This window comes from Wyeomyia smithii, chromosome 3, assembly GCF_029784165.1.
Source record: "Wyeomyia smithii strain HCP4-BCI-WySm-NY-G18 chromosome 3, ASM2978416v1, whole genome shotgun sequence".
Taxonomy (NCBI): Eukaryota; Metazoa; Arthropoda; class Insecta; order Diptera; family Culicidae; genus Wyeomyia; species Wyeomyia smithii.
Genome location: NC_073696.1, coordinates 81,052,181 through 81,079,012, shown reverse-complemented (window position 1 = coordinate 81,079,012; position 26,832 = coordinate 81,052,181). Strand labels below are relative to the sequence as shown.

Genomic DNA, 26,832 nt, shown 5'->3' with positions numbered 1-26,832 from the left:
TAACATAATCACCATTTCGTTGAGAGCTAAAATGGTACATGTCCAGTCTGTGCATGTTAGATGAATTGTAAGTCGAGGATCTTAGGATATAAAACAATCATGTCTTCAGCAAAGTTGGTCAAGTGATTGAGTACTTTCAGATGAAGATCTGTCTGCTTTGGAAATTTCTCACTACGTGGCGCCACCTATTTCAGTATCAAATCATATGCTGTTACCAAATACATATACACTAGCGCCACGAAGAGACAGAGTTCCTCAACAAACAGATCATCATTCAATAGTACTCAATCACATGGACAACTCTGCTGAAGACATGAATGTTCTATGTCTTCAGATTAGAGAGCTATAATGCATCATTCATGCTCACACTGGACATGTACCACTTTTACTCTCAACATTTTCTGGTTGTCATTATTTTTCCCATAGAACAAAAGTGGTACATGTTTTTCCATTGAAGTTTGTGTAAGTTTCTCAACCAGAACTCGTTATGTTTTCATGTTCTGTCTTTTCAAACCTTTCCAGCAATGATTTAGTGCAGTTATGTGGGAAAAAATTGTTGATAATAATTAACTATTCGAGTGTTTTCGTTTATCGCGTCTCCTGTAAAATTTACCTAATGGCACATGTAACAGTATTTAAATAGAACCGAGTATAAACAACGCTTTCCGAAATCTTTGTTATTTCTTTTGACTAATGATGTGTAGGAAAACATGTCTTCGGATTTGATACTGGCAAAGCGCCTTCCAGGGTGGCCACTCAACCGGGTAAACCGGGAGAACCGGGAAAAAACCTGGAATCGTTTGGAACCGGGAAAAAACCGGGAATTTCACTGAACATTACAAGCCGGGGTGATATAGTGCTAGTGGGTGTGAGATTGTAGTAGTGGGGTGAGATTCTGCCATACAGACCCATTGTTTGTCAGTCATCTCATGGCGATCAAAAAACCAAAATTTCTTGAATAAGTTCCCTTGAATACTTAACCAGGAAAGACTAGTCTTCTGACCCGGAAAAGATGGCTGACAAGTCACGGGCTGGATGACACAATCTCACTCCAGCCTAGAGCAAATGGTTCACAAAGATAATCTCGCGGGAACTGTAGCTGATAGATGTCGCCAAGAATACACACAACTATTGAGTATGCGTTCGACGAAGACATTGCTGACTTCTACGCGCCGTAGCGAGAAGCGCCTTGATACTTTTCGTTAAGATCTGATACCCTCAGGCAAGAACTTTCCTAACTTTACTGTGTTTATCAAGAATATATCGATTCTATCGCATGGCAATGCCACGTCTCCGTGAACTAGGAGTGCGTAGTCATGAATCTAAAAGAGGAAAGAATTGTAGCGCAGCGCTTGGTGCACGATGCAGTACAGGATGTCGGTGGAGGAAACGAAATTGATGTCACCAAGTCGTCGATCCATTACGCTCGCATTTCACATAGCCGATATGTTGAACCGTTGAAGGCAAAGAAGAAGGAGCAGTCAGATGAGGATGAAGAAGCCAGGAAGAAGAATGCACGTGCTATTAAAACGATAGAAGCCAAAAAGACAAAACTGCTAGCGGAAACCCAGAAAGAGGCAGCACTGATGGGTGAGGAGATGCGTGAGCTGCTGAAGTAATGTGTTTCAAGTGTTGTGAAATACTGTTTGGCCTGATTAAAATGAAGATTGTTTTGCAAGAAATGTGTAACATAATTCTTATATGGTTGAGGTAAGAGCGGCTCCTACAAACTTGATTTGGCCGTCGGTATCGAGTATTATATGCGTTGTTTATAAGATACTCATAGACAACATCTCCTCTCGGAAAACGTCCGTCACACTTTTCGAAATTTGGCGACAATATTTATTGATTTAAATAAGGCTGAACACGTTTAAGATGTGACTTTGAGCATATTGGGATATTAATCACAAGTCACGCTTTTTTAATCATCAACTGTATGGAAAACTACAGAATTCAGGGAAAACCGGGAAAAAACCTGGAACTTAATTTCGGGTTCTGAGTGGCCACCCTGGCCTTCTCTTTACCTTTTTACTTTAATTTTTACGTAAAAAAACGAGCATTTTTACTTTCGTTCTCTTGTATACCACTCTTTTTAGGATCTTGTGTGAGTGCAAACGGTTCGAAATTTATTTTGCTACCGACTACGCAGGTATATCTGCTCCCGAGCTTCCCGATTCGTGTTTGAAGAGTTCTCAAATTAATTCTTGTTTTCAAACATCAATGAGTTCATTCTTGTTTTTTAGTTATAACGTGTGATAAACAATGGCTGTGAATTTTCAGCTTCTCTGAAACAGTTGTCATTTTTCCCACGTGATATTTATTAATTGCTCTAGAGGAAAACATTCATAAACATCCGTCTTAAATTTTTTCGAATGTCATATAGGCGGGTTGATGAATTTAACTATGGTGAAAGTTTAAACAAAACATATACTTCTTTTGAGACTAATGCTACCTAATCTTACTGTGGCTAGAGTGTATCTGAAAAATACTTCTGGAAAATCCCAAGGCAGTTACTCTGTCATCGGAACTTTTGCGTCATTATCTTTAGCAAAAGATTAGATACCTCTGCACACATCGGCTTATAGTTATCGCATGTTTATTGTAATCATTTTTGGCCTAGTAAATAAAGGTTGTTTTTCAAGCAAATGTCTAGGATGCAGAGTTAAGTGTATGAACTTTACTCGCATCGCATAAATGGAATAAATGGATTTTAGTTTATTTTGTTCAGATTTTCAATATATTATACGATTTTCAATAGTGAGACAATACCTGGTATATGTGTTTGATAATTTCATGTGTTTATTCAAATTTACATAGAAGTTCACTGTTTGGTGTTGTCAGTTGAAAACCGATAGACAGTAGCATAAGACAAATATGCGATTTATTCTTGTGTAACAGTGCAAGACACGTTGTTGTTTTGATAATTTAAAACTTGGGTTTCTTTGATAGATAAGAGATAACCTATCTCTATTTTGTCTGTGTATGTTAACTTGAATTAAGTGTGTGACACGGCAAACTTTTTTGAGATAGCTAGCCTTATATAGTATTTTGCGCCTTTTTAATTTTTCTATACATGCTTGCTTGATTATCCAGAACTAGAGCCAAGGTGGCTCGTACTGTTGTTTATTTGACGCATACTTCGCAGTCAATTGTTACTGTACAGGGCATTGCACGACTCTAATTGCACAGACATTCTCTCCCAAACCGGGATTTAAACACCTGACGATGGATTTGTGAGAGTAGCATTGTATTCCTAATAAACAGAACCATAAACGGATACCCGATAACCCATACAGTCGAGACTATACCCCAAATAGTTTGTTAAACATGTTTATCGTTATTTATTATGCGGGATCTTCAGGTCAACTGGAAATTCGACATCTCATAACTCGCTTGAGTTAAAAAAACTTTTTATAAACCACAATGCTAGTATACCCTATTGCTTTGTTACCACTCGACTACGAATGACGTGCCCCTCGCATTACGGGCTATCCGTGGTAACCGATCTAGACAAGTTTAAACATTTCACTTCCACTGACAAAAACAAACCAGCTTCTCGCTTTGTCCGGGCAAACACAGTAGTATTGGTGTGCAGCTGCTGAATCGACAGGCACGGGCCTCTGTTGTATGCGCCAACATCAACCGATGGCACGCACACCACCGCATACCTTATACCAATTTTCTGAAACTCATCATCAGCGAGGTTGCCGTGCAGCAGGACACGGTCTCTACTTTTATTCGAAGTTGAACCTCAGCGGAGTGATGAGCCGATGAAAGCGAGCGAGCCGAGCGACCGTATTGAATAAGTAGTGAGCGAGAAACTGTGTTTTGCAAGAGGTAGAGAGCAATCGTTGCTGGGCCAAGTGTGTGAACAACCAATTAAGCCAGCCATCTTGGAAAAAATTGAAATTTAGTTTTTCATCGAGCAAATTTGCTAAATTCTGCATGAATTTGTGATTGATTGTCGCCTGGGAGAAGAAATCTGTGTGATTTGCAAATAAGTTAGGCTGAAATCTGTGCCGTAGTTCGATTTTCGTTCCCTGCATTCATTCACTGCTCTGTGTTGAGGCCGAGAGTCAAGTTTTGCAACAAGGAAAAAAGCGACGAAGAAAAGTGTTAAACCTGCAAGTAAAAAGTGCAATTTCCGCAAAATTGGACCATCTGCTACGGTTGAAGAGCTGCGAAAATTTTCAATTATTTCCCTCTACTGAGTGTGAAACGTTGCGAAGCTTGAGTTTGCAGTAAGTGCGAGAAAAAGTGTGTACGAGAAAACCAAGAGGCAGTACGTGTGGCAAACGTATAAATCGAGTGTGGTAATCGCTGCTGAGTGACACTATTTTGCATACGATCTTGTTCAGAGTTTCATGTTGGATTGCTTCGAGGCTGCTTTAAACACGGTGGATCACAGCCCAGTACAGTTGAACGGAACGCTGAGAAAATGAGAATAGAAGTCAATTCAGCTGCAGATTTTTTGATGAATTTGCTGCGGGTGAAAAAAGCAAGTCAACTAAGCGAGAGCCAGCTGCTGCATTTCAAGGGTTCGCTAGAGCAAATATTGACGCGTCATTTCCAACGCCACTGGTATCCAGATGTTCCTGCCAAAGGCTCTGGCTTCCGTTGCCTGCGAATCAACGGTAAGATGGATCCAATTATCGAGAGGGCCGGCCATGCAGCGGGGTTGAATTCCGTGGCCCTCCGGAAGATGCTGCCCCTCGAGCTGACGATCTGGATCGATCCGGATGAGGTTTCCTACCGTATTGGCGAAAACGGTACCATCTGCGTGCTGTACGATCAGCACTTGAGTCGTGCCAGTCCCTCGTCGGATCTCGATTCGACGGGTAGCAGTAGCTGTGATGAATTTATTATGGAGCGGGTGGGTCGGCTGGACCTTTCGACGTCATCTGACAGTGGTACGAGCGTTCTGGTGGACTTCCTGGACACCAACCCATCGAATCCGCTTGTAACGCCAAGCAAGCAGCACAACAAGTACAACAACAACAATCATCATATTAATCATTACACGAAGCGTCATAATAATAGCGTGAGCTCATCGTCTAGTGGACAGACTAGTCCACCCCTTAGTCCCCCGTACAACGGCTACAACAATAGCAACAACTTCAACAATAGATATCAACACAACAACCAACACAACTACTACTCGTCATCCGTTCATCAGCAACAATACTTCCCTTGGGACAACCAGTTCGTTAACAACAAAGTGCGCACTCAATGCTAAATTCATCAACGTCGTACCAGCTGGCTTTACTCTCCTTTACTATAAGAAAACACCTTTGAAAATCCGTTAGGTTAACCAACCGCACATTCATATCAAGAAAAGAAAAATTGTTTGAGATTTCGTTGACGATGCAATGGAGAGGAGAGTGTATTTTTGTGATCATCGGAGGCAGCTGCCTTCGAAACTAACAACTGGCCAGACTACATCACTATCGGCCAAAAGCGCGGAGCTAGTTGGAGGACAACTTCAGATCACGGTAACAACAACAACCGGTCATCATTTGGCACACTTTATTTCACGGCTTAGGTTCAGAACAGCATTTTGAGATCAACATCTAGAGCTAACTTTACTTTTTCGTATAATCGTGCAAAAGTGTTGCTGAGTCGTTTATTTTTTACAAAAGTACGAAAAACCGAAAACAAAAAAAAAATGAAAGAAAAACGAAAACCCGGAAATATATAATCATGAAAATGGCAAAACGAATAATTGGAAAACTGAAACAGGAATCTACATATATAATTATCGCAGAAATATAGCTTTGAAGCGCTGTGCAAGTGGTTAAGGATGGAAGAGCCAATTTTCGCCTTCTCGTCAATCCTCAGGGTTCAGCCCTTTTGAGGCTGACGAGGTTGTGACAAATTGACTCGCGTAGCATGAGAAAGCTTCAAAGCATGCAAAATTTTCTCCATTTATAATAGCATCAATCGAAGGTAGAAGAGCTTCTTCTGAAGAAAAAAAATCATGTTTCGTGCTCTACATAGCTAGAAAAGTAGTCGAATGACGAAGATTTTGAGTGTAGGACGCTTACGGACTAAATGTAATTGTTGGTAGACGAGAGGCTAAATCATGAGTTAAGAAACAGGCATCTATTGCTGAAGCTACAGCACAAAATGGTCGCGGTTTGCGAAGAGCTGATCGGCGTAAAAAAAACTCGAACGGGAGAAAAACTGTTCTTGCGGTGTTGAATGCGGGTGGAAAGGTAGTACGCGATAGGATTTTAGCCCATTTGAGCATCCACCGAAGAGGGTGTACGCTGCTTTGCAAACCAACAGTTTCTTTGCTTCAATTTTTGAGCAACAATGCTACTGCAGACCGGTTATTTTCCTTTTTTTCTGTTATGCAACGGAAATTGGAATCGTTTATTTCCTTTCACTGCGGGGACGCCGTCTTTGTGTGTCCCTGGCGAAACATTCAGTGCAACCGGGATCACCTGTTGTACTTTGTTGTTTTTTTTTCTTTCGTAGTCATCAATAAGAACCATTCTGATGAACGAAATGCAGGAAAAGTTGAAGCAAAGAAAAACAAGACAAAGGATAAAACGAGCCTGCACACCTTTCGTCAAAAGTGTAGTGAGCAGAAGACAGAGGAGTATAAAAAAAGGTCAATCATTGAAGGAACGAAAGCAGAGAAGCGAAACGGGGGATCGAAAGCCATAAATTTTAATTTTTGAAATGTGTTTCGAAGCGCATCTCGTTCAGGTCGGAGGACAGAGCAGAGCAGAGTGCCGTCCTCCCGTCTCTGGTGGTATCGGACGTGATCACAGATATCGAAAACTGCTGCTGTCTACTCTCTAGACGATGAAGAAACCAAATTAGTATTTTCATCGTCGTAACAAAAGCTGCGCTGGAAGTTTTGCCTGCTGCTATCGATGGCAGTGTTGTACGCTTATCCGTTTATTAATGGCTGTAAGTTGTGTGCGTGAACTCACGGTGCACGTAGGATTTACGTGACCAAAATAAAGACCAAAACGAACGTTATTGTTTGTGTTCTCTTCCTCTTTGTCATCTTCGCTTCCCCCTTAGCTTTGTTTTCCTTGACTATAAATACTGTCAAATTCGAGCTCTAGTACTACTTAAGACGTTCTGTTTTTTATTGTTTTCATTAAAATTATTTCAATTGTATGACCGAATCGTAAAACACCCACCATTGAATCCAGTAATATATCGTTTGCTTCGTTCGTACATCCAACGTTCCGTGAGTAACTACTACCATCGCGTTGCATAGCGAGACCAGCCAGACGCGTTGTATAAGTGTACAAAGCGGCAACAGGGTAGACAATTTGTGAGCGCTACCTCGTTCGGATCAAAAATGGTTACCAAAGACACTCACACACACGCATCGTTTGCAAATGGCCACCACGGTTTGTAAGTTCGCCAGTGTACGTACTAGTAGCGGCCTGGTGTAAAGTGAAACGGCGGGAGGCAGGTGAGAGATAGGAAGTGTCTGCCGCTGGTAATTCGCAACCTCCTATGAGTCATCTGTTCGATCGAAGGCGCTACAACAGCAGCGTATACAATCGATGGAGTAGCTTTGTCAATACGAGAGTGTGGGCTGATTTTAAAATATTTCCGGATGGCTTCTCGGACGCTTCTCTGCTGGTTGAGGAAATTAGGAGAATTAACTAGTTATAATAATTATAGTAACAACAGTAACCGTAAACAACACAAAGACCCACCGTCCAACAATATAATCCTATTTTGGATGATAACCAAGTGTGATGTTGCGCGCGATGACTTGTGGAACGCAACCTAACGAGGAAGAAAATCTTATACATCATATGTATATTCCATAGTTTTTTTTTATTCGTTAATAATCTCCATTTTCAACAATGGCTTAGGTTTTGCTTCCAGTGTCTTTTTTTCCTAAATTAAAACAAAAGCTTTTGCACTTTTTTGGAACTTGTGTCCAGCAGGTGTTGTTGTGGAGACGTGGTGACAGTATGAAAGAGAATGAAAGGGGGTTTCATGGCGATTCAGTTAGTTGTTGGCAGCATCTTTTCAGAATTATGTATACTTTGTTAGCTTGGTGACATCGGTGATTCTAGCAAATCTCAAAACAAAAATTTAGACGTCTTCTGGACAATGACCAAAGATTTTTTCAATTTTTTGATTTGAAAATTTTCTGCTCAAAAACTATAAGTTCTGTACGATTTTGATCAAAGAAAAATTTCACATTTATTGTTTGTTTGTTAAAATTGCTTAAATTTTCATTTACAAAAATCATTAATTAAAATTTAAGTGTGTCATTCTGTAATCCTAAATTTTGGTGATCCATACAAAAACCTAGTGCAAATGAGTACATTTAAGTTTTTCTCGTTTCCGACATCTCTTAGGTTGAAAAACAATAATATCCACAAAACTTTGGCGAAGAATGAAAGATTTTTTTTTGGGTTTTTTATTTGCATACTTAGTTGCTTGAAATACCAATGTAACGAACTCTAAAATTTCTACAGAAATCAGAAGAGGTGTTGCCAACTCCTGAGACGAACGCAAAACCCCTCCAAGGGTAGAATGAACTAGGGATGCGGAATGGTACATAGATTACTATTGTCATATTTTAAAAGCTTTACACGGTAGATAAAACGAAAAGTGCATGTGTAACAAGACAAACATCCAATCAACGATCTCTCTTTGACGCTAGGAAAGTGAGCAGCAAAACACAACAAGGAAGAAGTAATTGTACGGTTGCCATGGGTGTGCTAGATCGAGACTCAAAATGATTTATGCGAGCGTTATGTTTTCATCACTTGGCTTCCGTTACTGTCAGCGGTTGTGGATTATAACGATACTAACTGGCAAGTGCGAATATATTCTGGTTGAGGAGGCGATTCTGCAGTGCAACCCTCCAATTACCAATGCAAGCGATGTCGGTAGAAAGTTTTGTAATCTTTTAACCCGTTTAGCGCGTAACGAAGAAACTAGTGGCGTCGTGTCCATACCTTTCAGGGCAATGGAAATATGTCAGAACCAGTTTATGGTTCGAGCTAATTTTTTTTGTTTGCTACGGCAACAGCACAGCGCGCTTGCAAGCGGCCAATCTTTTGCAGACGTCGTCGTTGTCGTCGTCGTCGTCGTTTGCAGTGGCTTTAATTGATGAGGAAATGTTAGGAAATCGTGCACGAGTTTTCTATCGCTCGCATGAAACCGGGTGGTAAAGTGAGGAGAGCACCAACACGACCAACTGCGTCGAATTATTGATTTCTTTCCTGTGGTAACAGCAGCAGCACGGTTCGGCCTGGTACACACGTCGCCATATTTGGACTTGGGAGGACGGAAACGGTGCCAGATGAACGATTTGAGATAAAGGTGAAATCAATGCGGCGGTGTTTTTTTTTCTCTTTGCCATGGCAACTAGTTTCAGCTGCAGGGAGAAACTCGAAGCGCGACCTAACTTTTAAACTTTTCCTCAGCTATTCATGGTGGCTGTTGGACGATTTACAATTTTTACGTCAATCTCTAGTTTTGTTTCCTTTTTTTCGCTTATTTTGTGAATTATAAAAATGGCTGACCACGCGTTTCCAGCAGCTGCCATTACAATTCATCCATTGACGCAGTGCAATTACGCATACTGGATTGCGTTGCGCAGAAACTGGCTGGCATATGTGTGCAAGTGTAAATGAGTATTTACTAAACTCAACTGATAATCAGCGAAATTTAATATAATAAATGAGAAAACGTCACTCTGGCGCTAGTATAAAAGTTAATGCGCCATTCACGAGTATCGTATGTTGAGTATACTTGTGTAATTTGTGTCCGTCTAGAGTAGATTGGCATACAAACGTATTGACGTCAATGTAGTGTGTTTTTTGTTATGTCTGTTCTCAGGCTCTCGGGCAACCCTGACAAAAGTACTACTGTGTTTCCAAGCGGTAGTGGCAGTGTGCTGTTAACAGTGATGCCATGCAAGAGTTTAGATTCTACAGTTATAACTCAGCTCAGTTCACATAAACATGACGGACATGTCTCATCATGCGTTTCAGCGCACATTTTGTTGAAATTTTTTATCATAATTCATGAAATCGATCAGAAAACTCGTCAACGTAGACCACAGGAGTACAGGAAAAATTCAATCAATGAATTGACGTGGTACTGTGTTATCAGTTTGTATAACCAGTCCTCCTTTTTTGATAAGCTATGAACGCAACGTGGGCTCGCCGAATAAGTACGCGTAAAAGTTGCGTAAATCTTCAACCTTGTTGTGTTATAGCTGTACCCAACGAACCTGCTTCAAAACAAAATATAAAAAATTGTATCATATTTTGAGTCTGTGATTTTTTTTGCTATATCTTTTGTTATTTTTGTAAAATAAACAATGCTGAATGTAGGTTTATTTTTGTAAATAGAAAACTTTTTTCCTCTGGAACTGAGAAAAGATAGGCTACTTAGAATGTGTGTTTTAAATTTGATTTATTGTTTTTAATTAAATCAACTGATTTAACCTCTTGATTTACCCTCCTATCTTTTCTTGGCAAATTGTATATTCAATACTCTTATGTCATTGACTGTGTACTGTTTGATCATCCTCGCGTGTGTGTATGAAAAAGAATTGGGAAAGACATGATTCAATTAAGTGCAAATAGCCTGATGATGAATAGCGTGACAAAAGTTTCGTTTGAGCATCTAACTGTAGCTTTAAGTTTTTATAGGTTTATATTAGGTATGTAAATGTTTTGCAAAACAAAAACAAAAAAAAAATACTGAGAACAGTGGAAAGACAAAGTGGTACATAAACATAACTAACAAGCCCCAAATCAAACACCGGATAAAATATAATACATTTCGTTAATTTTAACGACTGCCATTTTATGCATAGTGAAAACTATTTAGCTCGTCTTACCCCAAAGAAATGGGGGTTAACGTCAGAGTTATAGAAACAAAAGATAAACTGCGATAAAACGAATTTTATGTGTTTGTACATATTATAACATTTTTACGATTGTACCCAATGCACGGAGAAATGTTTAAAAATGTGTATTTTCACCGTTCGTGGAACAAAATTATTCTGACATCAATCTTACATCTGGCATCCACTTTTGTTGCATTGCCCAGATGTATAGCCCTTAGTTGGCCCATCTATCGGAAAATTTTCTAAGCAAAACCAACAGAAACCTTCAGCGTGGTGTGATCGAACCATTCCCGTCTACTACTCTCCCTGTTCTGACTGGGTGGTAGAATGGAACGAACGATCGCCCCTGTTCTGCTGGCGAACGCGCTATTTGTTATATTTTTTCTATTTCAATCGACCAATAATAAGTCAACATTCATCTGTGATTATTATACCGTGATGCACGTTCCAGTGAAGGCCTTTCTACAAAAACTTGGAAACCAATAACGAAGTCTAGGATACCAAAATTTGTATACTTTCAAAACTTTTAATCAAACTTCTGCGTTTAGAAATGACTGTTCGCTACTTCTGCGCCAGTTTCGCCCAAACGCTAACGCTGAACGCGATTTAGAAAGTGGTATAGGAGTGATCGTGGCAACGTTGCAGCTCCGTCAGAGCGAAACTACGTTGATTCTCACATGCCACCGAGAGTGCGATCGCTTGAAGGCGAAAGTGGCAAAGTTTTGACACATCTTCCATTTGTTGCTACGCTCGTCGCACTTGTTCGGCACTTTTCGCAACGTTTCTTCAACAAGCGATGGAATTTCGGTTTCTTTCGTTCACCTTTTATAATGCCACTCTTTTTTCGGAGTGTTTTTAGGTTTTCGCAGAAATGGTACCATTTTTTCGCAAATGGCTGGAGTGCTTTTAATTGTTTGATTGTTTGATAGAAATTTTCTACTGCTACATGAGAGATAGCAAAAACGAGTTTAGCTGTGATTTTTTCAAGGTAAATTGTGTTAAGGTGACAAACATCCTGCATCATTGAAAGAGCTAGATTTTCTGTAGTTATATACGTTAGGGAATCATTATTTCTCTCAACATGGACTGAATGTAGCGAACCGAGGGGTGCAACATAGTAGGTAATAGGGATATAGGTTTGAGAAACTATTTAGAAGAGGTTTACGAGCGATAAAGCACATGGTGTGACTATTTTCCGGTACCTGGGCTATTTACGTGTGAACGTGGTTTAGCTGCTGAATCTCTGCCGCCTGTGATCCGCATGCAGAGTAAAACAGAATAAAATATTAAACTCGTGATATATGGAAGTCATACTTATTAGTTTAAGATCTTTTTGTGATCCATACAAGCAGAATGAGACGTTCAAGGTTTAGTAGGTATACAACTGCTGTAGCTGTTTTGTATTGAGTCATTCATGTTAATTTAACAGCATCAACCATCACCACCACCACCACCAACCATTATAAGTATAACGTGTGTTGCAAAGGAGAACAGCAGAAGCATCCCTGAAAAGTCTGAAAATGTTTGATTTTTATGCTCTTTTCAGTTGAGCTAGGAAGTATACATCAGACAGACGAGCAGATAAAATTTGTTGTGATTAATAAAATAATTGATTAGTTGACAATTCATGACCCAACAACGCTATTATGAATATACTTGAATGTGATAATATATTTTTGTTTTTGATTAGAGCAAATATTCGACTATAAGCGGAAATACTACTTGTGCTAAACTATAGAATCAGTGAATCTGTTAACTTTATACTACTTTAGAAATCAATTTAAAATGTCAAATTTTTATTCAAATAAAAACAAACGTCAACCAAACCCATCGAAAATTAGTTAAAATGACCGTCAAATTAAGAAGTAACACAGTGCATCAAGAAACATAAAATATCGAAGCTTTAATTCACGTTTGGGAAAATTATTTGAAGTAGAAAAAAATATTACTATCACATTCATTGATATTTGGTCGGTCTTAATTTTTGGGTCGACGAGAAACCAAAGCAAAAAAAAAGTAAAAAGAATCGCATTTGCAGCATGAATATTCCTGTTCGTACTTTACTTTTGGAAACAAATCGAAGGTGAATTTAAACAGTATTCGAGCCAAATTTACTCGTTTCAAAACCATGTTCTTCTTTAATACTAACGTGTTCCTATTTCGTCAGTCCTTTCTGCTGTACTCTCGCTGGCAGCTAATCCTATTTTTCCTGGATTGCGGTATTGCGAAGGCCGAATCCCCTCTTGCATTGTAGTGCATCTGAATGTTTTCCAGCAGCAGTGTAGTTTTAGACACACACACACAGTTATGTACGTCTCTTGTCACCGCTACGACAACCAACTTTTGTTAGTTTTTTGCTATCCATGCGTATGTGCTAGTCAAGCTAGGATTATATTGAAACTGAAGTTGCGCGTTTATAGTTCCTAAAATGCCTTTGCAATGCTGAGTCGAAGCCAGCACTCTCCTTTCCCTCTTTATTCCACCTAATTATTTCGATTTGTATCCAAAGATAGAGTAAAACTGGGGAAATGTTCATGCTGCGATCACATTTATCACCGTGGCCAACCGTTTGCGTTTCTGATTGAACGATTCAAGCAAACATCTATTCACAACCCAAAACCACCCCGGGATTGAGTTGAGCGTTGAGTAGAGATAGATTGCGCGAAGGAACGTCTGAAAATATTGTTTTAAATATTTTTCGTTTTCGGAAATATTCCCGAACATGCTAATTGTAAAAACAGCCGCAAAGCGAAGCTTTTATAATATTTATAGACCAAGTAAAATTATAAAACAAAGAAACGTTGAATTACCTTCCATAAAAACGTAAAAGAGTAAAATCTTAGCGAACAAAATCAAAAACTATTTGAGAAACCGATTGACCACCTAGATTGTGTATATTGAAAGGGATGAAAGTGCAGCAAAACATAAGACTAAGAAAACGTACAAATTACCTAGTAACTCGTTTTTATATAGAACAACATATATAAGCCAAGAGGTACTGACTACAAAGCGAGCAAAACAATATGGATAAATATTATGAAAGTTTAAGCAAAACAACAACAACAGCAACAAACAAATACCCCTGATAAAGAAGTGTAAACCAAGAAAGCATTTAAGTACCTACATTTCATGTTGATAGTTGTCTAGTAACGCGAAATGAAACAGTTATTTAGGCTTGGTTTGGCCTTTCGGGAATGCGCGACAGTTTCAAAGTTTTTCCAATTTGAATACCAACAAAAACTAATAATTTTTCGGCCGTTCAACTCTGCCAATATTCTAATGAAAGCAAAGAAAGGTCAAACCAGGTTGGGTCGTTTAGTCGTATGTGCTTGCTATACACACATACACGTACACACATACAGCCAAACTTACAGCGGTTCAATGTGGAATGTCAGCAGCGGTGAACGCTTAGTTATAATAGGATAGGATTGCGCGAAATGTTTCTCAATGCGGGACCCACAAATGGAAGCGGGAAGGGAAAACGGCGTGTTTTGGATTAGGAATACTCTTTTTGTTCAGGTGTGCCTAAAGGTCAAGCAAGGTAAAAACCGCTAGACAACAGCATTTGTTTTTTCTCTCCTAGTATATAATTTTCAGATTTACCGCGTTTAATCAGGTAACAGAAACATGAAAACAAACGAGCACACAAATTGGTCGTGTCAATAAGCTATAGAGGACAGAAGAAAGTGAAAAACAACCACAATAGACTCTGAATGTACAAATTTTATGCTATTTTAAAGAACCTTAGAAATGGAAACATGATTCTCATCAAAATTAAGGGAATACAAACATACTGACAAGAAACTGAATACTAAATAAGGGAAACTATGAACAACTGTGATCTATTGGGAAAGAACACGATTATTTATATTTGCAATCAAGCGACAAATACCAACACAAAAGAAAAAGAGTAAACCATTGCTATTGGTTTTTTAAAATTATTTTACTAAGAAGCAACAAATATGATGCAGTCAAGAACAGCTAAACACAACATATACAATCTGTGAACACGTAACATTTAAGGGAGATGCAAGGAAAACAAAACACATGTAAATACTATAAATATCGAAAAATGTTATATATGTATAGAGATGTAAAAAAACGAGAACTCACAAATACAATCTCGCCGCCGCGGAAGGGCTCGCTCTTGAACTGTGCAAAGTGATTTTCCATATGAGTATGTGTAACTGTGTGTGTGCGTGTGCTTGTGCGTACATATACCTAGCAGGCGTGTGAGTAGTGCTGAGCTGTCCTGTACGTTTGTCCACGTTTTCGCTGGACCGAGGGACCCGCTCGCAGCATATAAAACATTTATGAACTGTTTTTTTCTGTCGTTTACTAGTTTTTAATGGCCAGCACTTTTTTGCACAGTTCAAAGTACGTTCACCCTTCGCGGCAGTGGTGCGTGCAAGAGCAGATGACAGCGAAATGATAAAAGAAACAATAATGGAAAATGCAGTATTTTTTTGTAATAAAACAAAAACAACGTGAAAATTATCAAAAAAAAAAGAACTGAAAAATTGTACAAAAAAGAGAAACATTTTATAAGAAAAAACCGCACGAGGAAAAAGGAATAAAGTTATCGAAAAAGTTGTTGAAGCATTTATATACGTAATGTAAATTTATAACAACTGAATAGTTTTTATTATTTAAAACTACTTGATCAAATGAAGTGCGACATAGGCACAATTTCTATTGTAAAAATATATGCAATACAATGGTAAACTGCACCAGAACCCCAAAACGAAGTAAGCGAGGAAAAAAAAACTGTGTATATGTATAATGTAAATTTTGTGCGGATTAGGGGCTCTTGTAGATTGTTTCATTATTATTTCTTATTTATTCTCTTGATTTTGAATGAAACCAAATTGCTATATATGGAAACTATAATTGTAATGCAAACGACTCTTGTTCGAGGCAAAATAGACAGAGCGCGTAAACATGGAAGAAAATGCAGCGAGATGAAGAAGCCATATTGGCGGTGGTTTTCTCGTTCATGTTGGTGCACATCCAAAATCCGTACTCGATGCGCTTTTACCCCATCATCTCGCATATACAACACAGCCGCTGCTGAAAGTGTTTGTTTCGTGCAATCAAGCCGCGCGAAAAAAAGGCCATCGCATTAGCATGGAAGAGAAAACACCTACGATAGAGTTAACAATGGTAACTGTATATCTACATTGAATTGAAACGAACTATCATTCATCATCCGATCGTAGTAGCACACCCTAGTAACAAACAAATGAACATATAAATTTTACAGATAGAGTAAAATGAATAACACATGCTGACAAGTATTTAGTACCCGATACTCTATTGTTTAGATGTGATCTATACTGTCCTGAAGGTAAACGAAGCTAAAAACATTAATTCAAAAATAAAAAAATTCTGCAAATGGTAATACACTTTTTAAGCGAGATCAGTAGATGCAAACTCCTAAATAAATTAACAGTACAGTAATTTCCATAACACATTGGCATGATGCAGCCATCATTTTTTTCGTAATCAGATCAGATCGCAAAAAATAAATGCTACAACTTGTGACTTGCATGTTTCCAAATCTGCAAAACGTGTGTTAAACATTGAAATCTTGTATGCTGACAACAATTGAATATTATTCAACACAAAATTGAAAAACCAATTATAATCAGTTTGCTGAACACAGTTTACCCATAGAAATTGTAAATAAAACCACAGAAACATTGCAAAAACAAAAATACAATATCCCAATTTCAGTACAATGCATACAAATTCGCACAGAAAGCATTTTTCTTTTCGTAGTTTTATCATTGCTAAATCTTGTCTACAACTGACGTTCGAAGTCAAATCCAATGATTGTGGGTATTATTTCGGTCCTTCAAACTTCAGTTTACCATTTTCTGCACTGATTGGAAAAAAAATTCAAAAAAAAACAAACAAACGATACTGAACGCTTGTACTTTTTGAATCTTTTCGAGTTGCAATCGAGAAAGCTGCTAAAAAGTGAACAAGCGTAATCCCCATCCCCATCCATTTCATCCTCACCTTAGATGGTGTTAATATTGAACTACAATCGTTCCGTATCAACACTCACATTTGCGTACTGTCGAAAAAAAGAAAACTGTTTTAAAATAGTACCCAGAATCCAGCAAAATAACCTATCAATCAAACAAGAAAAAGTAAGAGATAAGCGAGAAGAGAATTACTTCGCGGAGGAGAAACTGTACTGTAGGCATTAATATTGAAGATAAATTCTCTCCCAACAATGAAATCGTTAGTCTTTACGGCAAAACTGAACCATATGTAACACACTTGTTCTGTAGGTGTATTTGGAACCTTTTCGAATAACATAGTAACAGTCGCCTGGACTGGTGTGTCCAGGAAGTAACAAATTACATCCACATAGTACAACACAAACACCCGCAGACACTGTCATACGATTAAACCGCCAGGATGTTGTTTATTCGTTATGATCGTTTTTCTAGATATGACAACACACATACAAGATGCAGCAACGAGCTGAGAAGCGCATATTTCTGTTCACTTTTTTTCCTGTTTTCTTAGATTTGTGTTACAGTAAAAAAAAAGTTCATTTCTGAAGAGAACCACATGTTCTTTTCTGCTACAATCATGCGAAAAGATAAACTAAATTATAAGATTTACAACAAGTGAAAATAGAATTTTAATTTTCTTCTTTTTTATTAGGCTTAGTTTTTAATGGTAACCAACAATAAATGAGAAAAAAAAACAACTGCATACTGAATATACTATACATAATAAATATATGAATATATAAATGATATAAAATTACAATTACTTGTACAGAGATTATTGATAAAAAAAGATGAAAAACATTTGAAAATAATTAAAAGTATATATATTGATAGTAATAAAACAGCAAACATTTGATGAAAAAATTAAACCTTTGCGTTTTACTTGTCCTCCTCTTCCGCTCTCTCTCTCTTTGTTTGTTCCACCTGGTTTACACTTCGATTGGCTTGTTATTATTGTTCGTTTTACCTGATGAAGTCCTACAGTGGCTTGCAGAAAGGTAAGTATTTATTGATCCTGACAACATTGCATTTAGATTTTTTTCTTATAGTTGCTATGTGTAGAAAGGCGATGTGGCTGCTACCGTTGGTTTATTAATATTGCAATTAGACTGTAGCAAACTCGTAGGAATGTCTATCGTTGTTGGGGTAATTCAATATTGCCGCCGTTTTTCTATCGCTTTGAGGTATCGATTTCACGTGACTGGTCACTAGCAGATTGAATTCTCGTCACAGGAGGGCTGGATGTTGCTTGCATGAAGCCTCATAACTTTGTCAGATTTATTATTTGCACTGTGTTGCTTGCGTTTGTGCAGCTAAAGCAGTAAACAAAAATGTACTCTAGCTATTTCGTTATTTTACAGACCTGAAAAAATATTTGTTTTGGTTTGGTTTCCTCAAACAGAAAATATCGTATTGATACGAGAAAAAAGGTCTCTTTTCCTGTATTAATGGTGTAACCAGCGAAATGATTTTTTTATTGAAAATAAAATAAAATAAAAAGCTTTCACTTGGCGGGGCTTCAATATTTTTAAACCCCAATTTTTGGACCCTCATCTCCCATATGTAACGAAACGTAACGCCAACACCAACCCCCCAATAAAAATTATGTGTAGAAGAATTTGCTTAATAAAAATGCTCGTTTTCGGAGAGTCTCTCCAGAGATTTTTTATTACGTAACGCTGATCTTACCTCCCCTCCTCCTCTATGTAATAAATCGTAACGTTCAAGGATACTCCCCCTCCCCCTATTAGCGTTACGTAATTCATGGATGCCTCCTTAGTTATGTTAAACCCGAATCAGCCCAGAATTCCCCGTGAATATTTTACTTTTTTCAACTTTGGATAGCTAAGTACTCATCCACGTACAAAGCCTAACTTACCAGATGTGATTCTGTAAAGCAGCATCTATTGAGGGTCATAAAAGTATTGCCAAACGATGGCGATGTCATTGAATATCATTTTTATTCGTATTTAATGGGTCAAATGATGCTATAAGGCATCCTTAGGAAAATTCTGGTAAGAAATTGGTAAAAATTGATAGAAAAAAAATCGTTTTAATTTCTATTTATTTCTATCTATAATATCTATTTATTATAAAGAACAAGGAAATAAAGGACGGAAATCTTTGAGTATATTCGCATCTCATTAATCAACTGAATATTTCCTCCTTAAAAATTTCAAGTATTGTATAGAGATTGGTTTCCAATTGGTCCCGAGGTACGATACTGGTTTAACAAGCCAGTCGTCGTAGGTTCGAGTCTCGGCTCGGAAAGGACTGTTAGTGTCAGTGGGATCGTAGTGCTAGCTCCGCAATTGTCCTGTACACTAAATAGTTGGAAGCGAAGTCTGTGTGTACTAAACAGAAAATCGAGTTCCGAATCGGAATGTAGCGCCATGGTTTTACTTCTTCAGAGAGACCGGTATATTTTTTCCAAAGAATTCATTAAATGACTTTCTTGATTACCTCAATAAACTAGTTACTTACTTACTTTACTTAACGGCGGCAGACTGATTATCGATCCAATGCCGAATCCAGAATACGTCGCCATGTCACTCGGTCTTGGGCTGCTATCCTCCAATCTCCCCTAACACCGATTTCGCGGGCATCCTCGTCGACAGCAAACATCCAATGGGTGCGAGGCCTTCCTCGAAGTCGACAGCCTCTATCAGGATTTCGGCTAAATATAGTCTTCGCTGGTCGTTCTTCCGGCATTCTAGCTACCGCAACCTGCCGTGTTTTATCCGCTTAACTATATCCGCCGATTTGTACACCTGGTACACTTCATGGTTCATGCGTCTGAACAAACACCAGTTTCTAGTTTGCCGCCAAGGATTGAACGCAAAACCCTACGCTCAAAAACACCAAGAGCTCGCCGATCGGCCTTTTTCAACGTCCATGCTTCATGGCCGTAGAGAGCCACGGGAAGAATTAGTGTTTTGTAGAGTGCAAGATAAGTACGGGTTTGCAGACTACGGGACCTCAGCTGGTTACGCAATCCGTAGAAGGCCCTGTTTGCAGCTGCTATCCGCCTTTCTATCTCACGGTTAACCTCGTTGTCACATGTCACTAGTGTACCCAGGTAAATAAAATCGTCGACTACTTCAAAAGTTTCCCCATCTAACACCACCTCAGCACCAACATCCGTCGGACTACCACGCTCTCTACCAGCCACCATGTATTTCGTTTTGGCAGAGTTAATGATGAGCATTATTCTCGCAGCTTTCCTACTGATAGGTCCGAAGGCCTCTTCCACTGCTCTACGGTTGATACCAATGATGTTGATATCATCCGCAAATCCTAGAACCATGCGAGACTTCGTAATGATGCCGCTTCTTTGCATGCCAGCTCTCCGTATAGCACTCTCCAATGCGATGTTGAACAATAAGTTTGACAGCCCGTCTTCCTGCTTCAAACCATCTAACGTCACGAAGGAGTCCGATATCTCACCGGCTATTCTGAAGCATGATGTAGAGCCTTCAAGGGTGGCACGTATCAGCCTAACTAGTTTTGTTGGGAAACCATGTTTGACCATGTTTGTCCATAATTCACCATAACTCATTTCTCTTTACTGTATCGTACGGTGCCTTGAAGTCAACGAACAGATGGTGCATCTGCAGATTAAATTCTCGAAAGTTATCGAGGATCTGACGCAGGGTAAACATTTGGTCCGTAGTGGAGCGTCCCCCCGAAAACCACATTGGTAATCGCCAACAAAGGTTTCCAACAACGGCCTCAGTCTATGGAACAGAATACGGGAGAGAACTTTGTAAACGGTGTTAAGAAAGGTTATGCCCCGATAATTACTACAGTGCAGGCGGTGGTCTTTTTTGTAGATTGGACATATGAGACCCTCCAACCAGTCCGAGGGCAATTCTTCATCGGGCCACACTCTCAGCATGATCCGGTGTAAAGCACGATACAGCTGTTTGCTCCCGACTTTAAAAAGTTCGGCTGGAATGCCGTCCTTACCTGCTGCCTTGCAGTTCTTCAGCTCTTTCACTGCTTTCTTAACCTCGTCCATGGTGGGTCCACAGCTTTGCCATCATCCTCAACCACCATCCTGCTTCTTCGACTACGCTGTTTTCTTCACCATTCAACAGCACACTAAAGTGTTCCTTCCAAGGCCTGGCCACTTCCGTTCTATCGGTAATCAGGTTCTCCTCCCTATCGTTGCTCATGACAGGGGTTGACACGTTCCGGTTCCTGATTCCATTTATCTTCTTGTAGAAGCTTCTCGCATCGTGCCTAGAAAAGCAACCTTCCACCTCCGCAAGAATACGCTCCCAATGCTGTCGTTTCTTCCGGCGATCGAGTTTTTTTTCAGCAGCTCTGGCGCGGTTCTTTCCATCCGTCGCTCGCTGGCATTCAGCGTCAAACCACTTATTGGACGAGGCTATCGCAGATGTACCCAATACTTCTCCTACTGTGGTGCTGATTGCACTGTGGATATGCCTCCACTGTTCATTCAGGCTACCTCCAACTTGATCCTCGATCCGCTCATCAACCTTCCGCAGGTACTCTGTAGCCACTTCTCCAGTTGATAACCGCTGGATGTTCAACTGTATCCTCCTTGTCGTCCTGGATTTAACACGTTGGACAACCGAGCGCGAATCTTGGATACGACGAGATAATGATCCGAGTCAACGTTTGGTCCTCTAAACGACCTCACGTCTGTAACGTCTGAAAAGTGCCGATCATCTATCAGGACATGGTTGATCCGAGAGTAGGCCTCTCCATTTGGGTGTCTCCAGGTGTGCTTACGTATAATCCGGCGCGTAAAATAAGTGCTACAGATAGCCATACCTCTGGTTGCAGCGAAATTGACAAGCTTCAGGCCGTTTTCGTTCGTATTAGAGTGGAGTTCTCCTGCCCGACCTGCGCATTTGCATCCCCGATGACGATTTTGATGTCGTGTCCTGGGCACTCATTATACGTTTTTTCCAGGAGCTCGTAGAACTCCTCCTTCTCTTCATCGGGCTTATCGTTAGTCGGTGCGTACACATTTATCAGGGGTAGTTGAAAAATTTGCCCTTAATTCTCAACGCTTCATCTGTTTCCCTATGAGCACGAAACCGACTCCCCTTTCTGCTTTCACACCGCCACTGTAGTAGATGTGGTACTTGAATTAAGTGCTCGCAATAGGATCTACTGCCCGGAATTCGCGTTCTCCCGTTTTCGGCCACCTCACCTCCTGAATGGCAGCAACCTCGACATTCACCTTTTGCAGCTCTCTAGCCAGGACACCTGCAGGTGCCGGTTCGAGTAGAGTCCTTACATTCCAAGTACCGAGTTTCCAATAATCGTTGTCCTTTTTCGTACACCTAGGTCCATGCCGATCATTCCGTTCCGTATTTATATCTGGATTGTTCGTAGTATTTTACCTTCGGTATGCTGCCTTACTAGGGCTGCGATACCTCTCCAGAACTAATCAAGCAAATGGAACCGGATTTAGCATGTGGATGTTTGAAGGGTAACAAACATGTCCACATTAGTTTGACACCCCTCCCTCTTCTGAAGGAAAGGGTTCCATACAAATGAAACACAAATTTCTGCTCATCTCTAGAACAAACCAACTAAATGTAACCAAATTTGGCAGGTTAATGTTTTAAGGGGTGAAAAATATGTCCATAATGGTTTGACACCCCTCCTGCCTCTGGAAGGGAGGGGTCCTATACAAATGGATTACAAATTTCGCACAACTCGAAAACCAATCAAGCTAATACAACCAAATTTGGCATGAGAATGTTGTCAAGGGTAAAAATTATGTCCGTAATGATTCGATACTCCTCTCTCTTCTGGAAGGGAGGGGTTCCATAGAAATTAAACACAAATTTCTGCATATCTCGAAAACTAACGAACTAATTGGAACCAAATTTGGCAGGTGGATGTTTGTAGGGGTAACTAATATGTCCTTTATGGTTTGACACCCCTCCCTCTTCTGTAAGGGAGGGGTTCCAAACAAATGAAACACAAATTTCTGCTTATCTCGAGAACTAACCAAGCAAATGGAACTAAATTCTGCATGTGGATGTTTTAAAGAGTATCAAATATCTCCATATTGGTTTGACACCCTTATCTCTTCTGGAAGGAAGGGGTTCCATACAAATGAACACTAATTTCTGCACATCTCGAGAACTAATCAAGTAAATGGAACCAAATTTGGCAGGTGAATGTTTCTAGGTGTAGAAAACATGTCCATAATGTTCCGACACCCTTCCTTCTTCTAGCATGTCTCCAAATACCATTTTGAAATTCAAGATGGCGACTTCCGGTTTCTGAAAAACAGCGGCAAATAACCAAATACCACCCAATATGGGTATTTCTTTAACCAGAATGACGCACCCAATATATTTCCGGAATAGAGGTGATGTACAAAAGCCAAATGACGAGCATGTTGCCATTCCGATAAAACCAATCATTTCAAACGATATAAACAAATCGTAAGGAATCAATGAATTTGAAATGTTTAAAATTATTAAATTGATCAGTAAAATAGGCAGGACGAAGTTTGCCGGGTCAGCTAGTCTTTTATAAATCTCAAACCCAAATCAATCTGAAGGCTGACCACTAAATGATATTTTTCATCCAATCGCCAACATGTCTCAAACAATATTTCTATTATGAACCGCTATGTACCAATGAACGCGTACGTAATTCGCTAAGACATCTCTTACGCACATTTCAAAAGGTCGACGTTTCGATTCAGTGCAACAGCACAGGAATACCACTCGGGCTTGTGTGACGTTCGGCCGTTGGATTGTCTGTCAGTATGAATACGATTTTCCGTATTTTTTTGACGTTGCAAGCTGTTGCTGCGAATCTAGTTCAATAATCAACAGCCCACGTGACCGCTGCTTATAATAATATGGGAACTCCTGTTTGTTTGCATTAGGCGTTGATGGCGAACATTGTATCGTTGTATCTACTGCCATTTTTGTCCGGCTGCAAGTGAAACGCGGCCGGATAGTGAAAGAGGGGGAGAACTAGGGGGGATCACGTTTCACATCTTATATAAACAAATGTGACGTCGACGGCTGAAGCTCCAATCCCGCCAGACGTGGGTGTTTTGTCACGTTCCGAGCGACTGCCGTTCGGATTTGGGCTTAATGCGATAGAGGGCAACCCGCTGGGTCAGTGCGATTTAACTGTACATATATAACGTTAGCGCTATACAACTGAAATATCCATTTTCCCTAACTGCATATTCAGTAAACAGTGTCTCTTAACTGACATTGCCGAGCGGAGCTGGCTGACGTTACAATTTGCGTAACGATTTTTCTTGTTTCACGTGTCAGTTGTTTGGTGTTGTTATATACCGTTTTCCTGCACTGTCTCTGAGCCTTGCTGGGACACGTACTCACATCGTTGTTAGTTAATTTCCTTCGTCCAAGTGAAATTTTTCCCGAGCTACAGCATGGATGGCACAAAGCAGCTAACGGGTGGCAATTTATGCCAAGTACTCGGAGATATTTACATCTCATCGAACCGTATACAATTGTGGGCCGGTAGTTGCGGGGGGTTTGAATGAAACGCGATACAATCCAGTTACAGCTTGTTGAAAAAAAAAAAAAAACAGTTGGCATAGTCAATTTGAAAAGCAAGTGTACATTAAAACAATAAACTAGAGCATTGTGTGGATGCGGATGCGCATACGGGTCATACCATCGAAATCAGCCATAATACCTAGTTAGTGATGTATATTAGACCCTGTATGGTGTATTATAGATGATTTTCACCAATCACTAGAGAAATTTTGAAATGATACCTTAGGTCATGTGTATGTATAAATTAAACAGAAAACTTTTTACTGCAAGCAGGTTAAGATAGGCCCTTTTCAAATTGTTTTAAAATTTAGCAGACCTGCCACCTTCACTCAGGTCATTTACATTTCTATCTGTATCGTGTACTCATAGGTTCAGGTTATGTTTTAAACTAATCACTCTTTCATATGTCAACCAATTTCGTTTTCTACACAATACATCGATATATAAGCAATATTGGCATAAATCCAATTTTATTCGTTTTAAACGCAAAAAAAGGATACGGTTTTAAGTTTTCGTTATGTTTAGTTTCGTATATTTAGGTAAAAGTTTCAAGCTGCTTGTTATTATTTGCGTCGCTCAAACCGGTTGCAGAAAAAACAGTGGACTTGCGCCACTGCTACTGCTACTCGCGACAGTAAATATACAGGATTAATTGCAAATTTATTACTGCCGTGCCTCCCACGCTTGGTGCGCAACGTTCATTCAGCTCGATTAGTTATTCATGCAATACTTTTAAATTTTTCCGCGTTTTGCGTTGTTGGAAGAGTTGATCTGTAACGAGCGATTCATCCGAAGCAGCCCCTTAAAGGTGTTCAGGGTAATGCAAAATGAGTTGAAAGTGGTGGTTTCTTTTGCAAAAAAAGTGTTCGTTACTTTCGCGAAACTATTTTGTTCATTGAAGCCAAAAAGTCGCTGTCTGTGGCTGTGGAATTGATGGTAGCTGATAGTAAAATATACAAAAGACTGAGAATAACATAGGATAAAATTCAAAAAATGTTAGAATATTATTGAATAATCAAAAATCATGATAACCGTCCAATGAAACCAAAGTTGGTTTTTACGCGGTTCATATGTGACACGTTGAAACAAACGCGTAACTCCAAAATCTGCATAAGAAAACCGCTTCAATTCCAAATAGACTCTAAATCTGCGTTCAAAACCTCGTCAATTTATCTATCAAATACTTTCGAAGGGGGCTAAAAAGAAGTGGTCATTCAATTTTGGCATCATCATGAAAATAAGGTATGAAATAAAAACGTTAAATTAATTAAATAACATTAAATAACGTTCGGATGCCCTTAAGGCGGAATTTTTTCACCTTTGTTTTGGTTATTAATCGTAGATGATCTTCTTCGCGGCTGATCGGAAAAAGGCTTTGAAGTGATTGGTTCTGCAGTCGACATAGTGATTTTAGTTAGGGGGAAGTACGATTGCTTCATTTCTAATAGAATGCAACTGCACTAAATCTTTCAACTTAAAGGTGCAGGCGAGTGGGGTTGGGTGTAATTCACTCCAAGACAACTGGTGTTCATTTTAAAACTTGGGTCTAGCCTTCCTTTCTCAAGGGCGTAAATACCATTTTGATAATGAATTTTAATGAAAATACTACAAGGTATACAGCCCTAGGGTTGTATGAAATGGTGACGTGGGACTAAACACTGTAATTAGGGGATTTTTTGTTACAAAATATACAAAGTCTGCAGACAGAATCAATGTGTTTGCTCAGCGACTGTACGTATTTTTATTTTCAGCCTCCCCTGGAAATCAATTTTTAAAATATATTTAACAACACTCGAATGAATATCGTTTATATCTGACGATGATATGCCTGTAGTATTTTTTTGTGCAAACAACATGTATTCGACAAGGCACAAGCATATCGTGCTTGTTGAAGAATCACCAAGAATTTATCGTAATGCGTCAAAGTCAGAATGAACTCTATATCCTCAAAAACCAAATCCAATAATACTTACGTTATCATAATGAATGGTTTTGTCTTATTTAACTCTGATTAAATCAAATCAATAATATGGATCTCACTTTCAAAATAATATGGAAGCCCTTACAAAGGTTCATTAATTGGCAAACATAAGACGATATTTTGAACAAAATTATTAACGGGTTCCAGAAAAAAAATCGTAGCAATCCACAATTACATTTTTTTGCTTGACAATTTTTTTCATTTGCCTACAACTATATTCGCTGTATTACAAAGACAGATAATATACGTTTATTATGGTAAAGCTCAGAATAATAATATATCATCTAACAATTTTGAAATGTAAAAAGAGATTCTGAATGAATCTTAGTAAATAAACAAAAAAATTAAAAGTATTCGCAGGCTCTTACTCTTCTATAAATGTATATATTTAGGTATTTACTCCTTCGATACTAT

At 39.1% G+C, this 26,832-nt stretch overlaps 2 protein-coding genes across 6 annotated transcripts in view; both read left to right on the top strand.

Moving 5' to 3' along the window:
* Window positions 1–26,832, top strand: part of LOC129726867 (inositol-pentakisphosphate 2-kinase) — a 202,940-nt gene that overhangs the window by 20,395 nt on the left and 155,713 nt on the right. The window lies entirely within an intron of this gene.
* On the top strand, window positions 3,721–17,762 carry LOC129726871 (protein BTG1). The gene has a single exon (XM_055684051.1). The coding sequence runs from the start codon at window positions 4,439–4,441 to the stop codon at window positions 5,234–5,236; it is 798 nt and encodes a 265-aa protein (XP_055540026.1). The 5' UTR covers window positions 3,721–4,438; the 3' UTR covers window positions 5,237–17,762.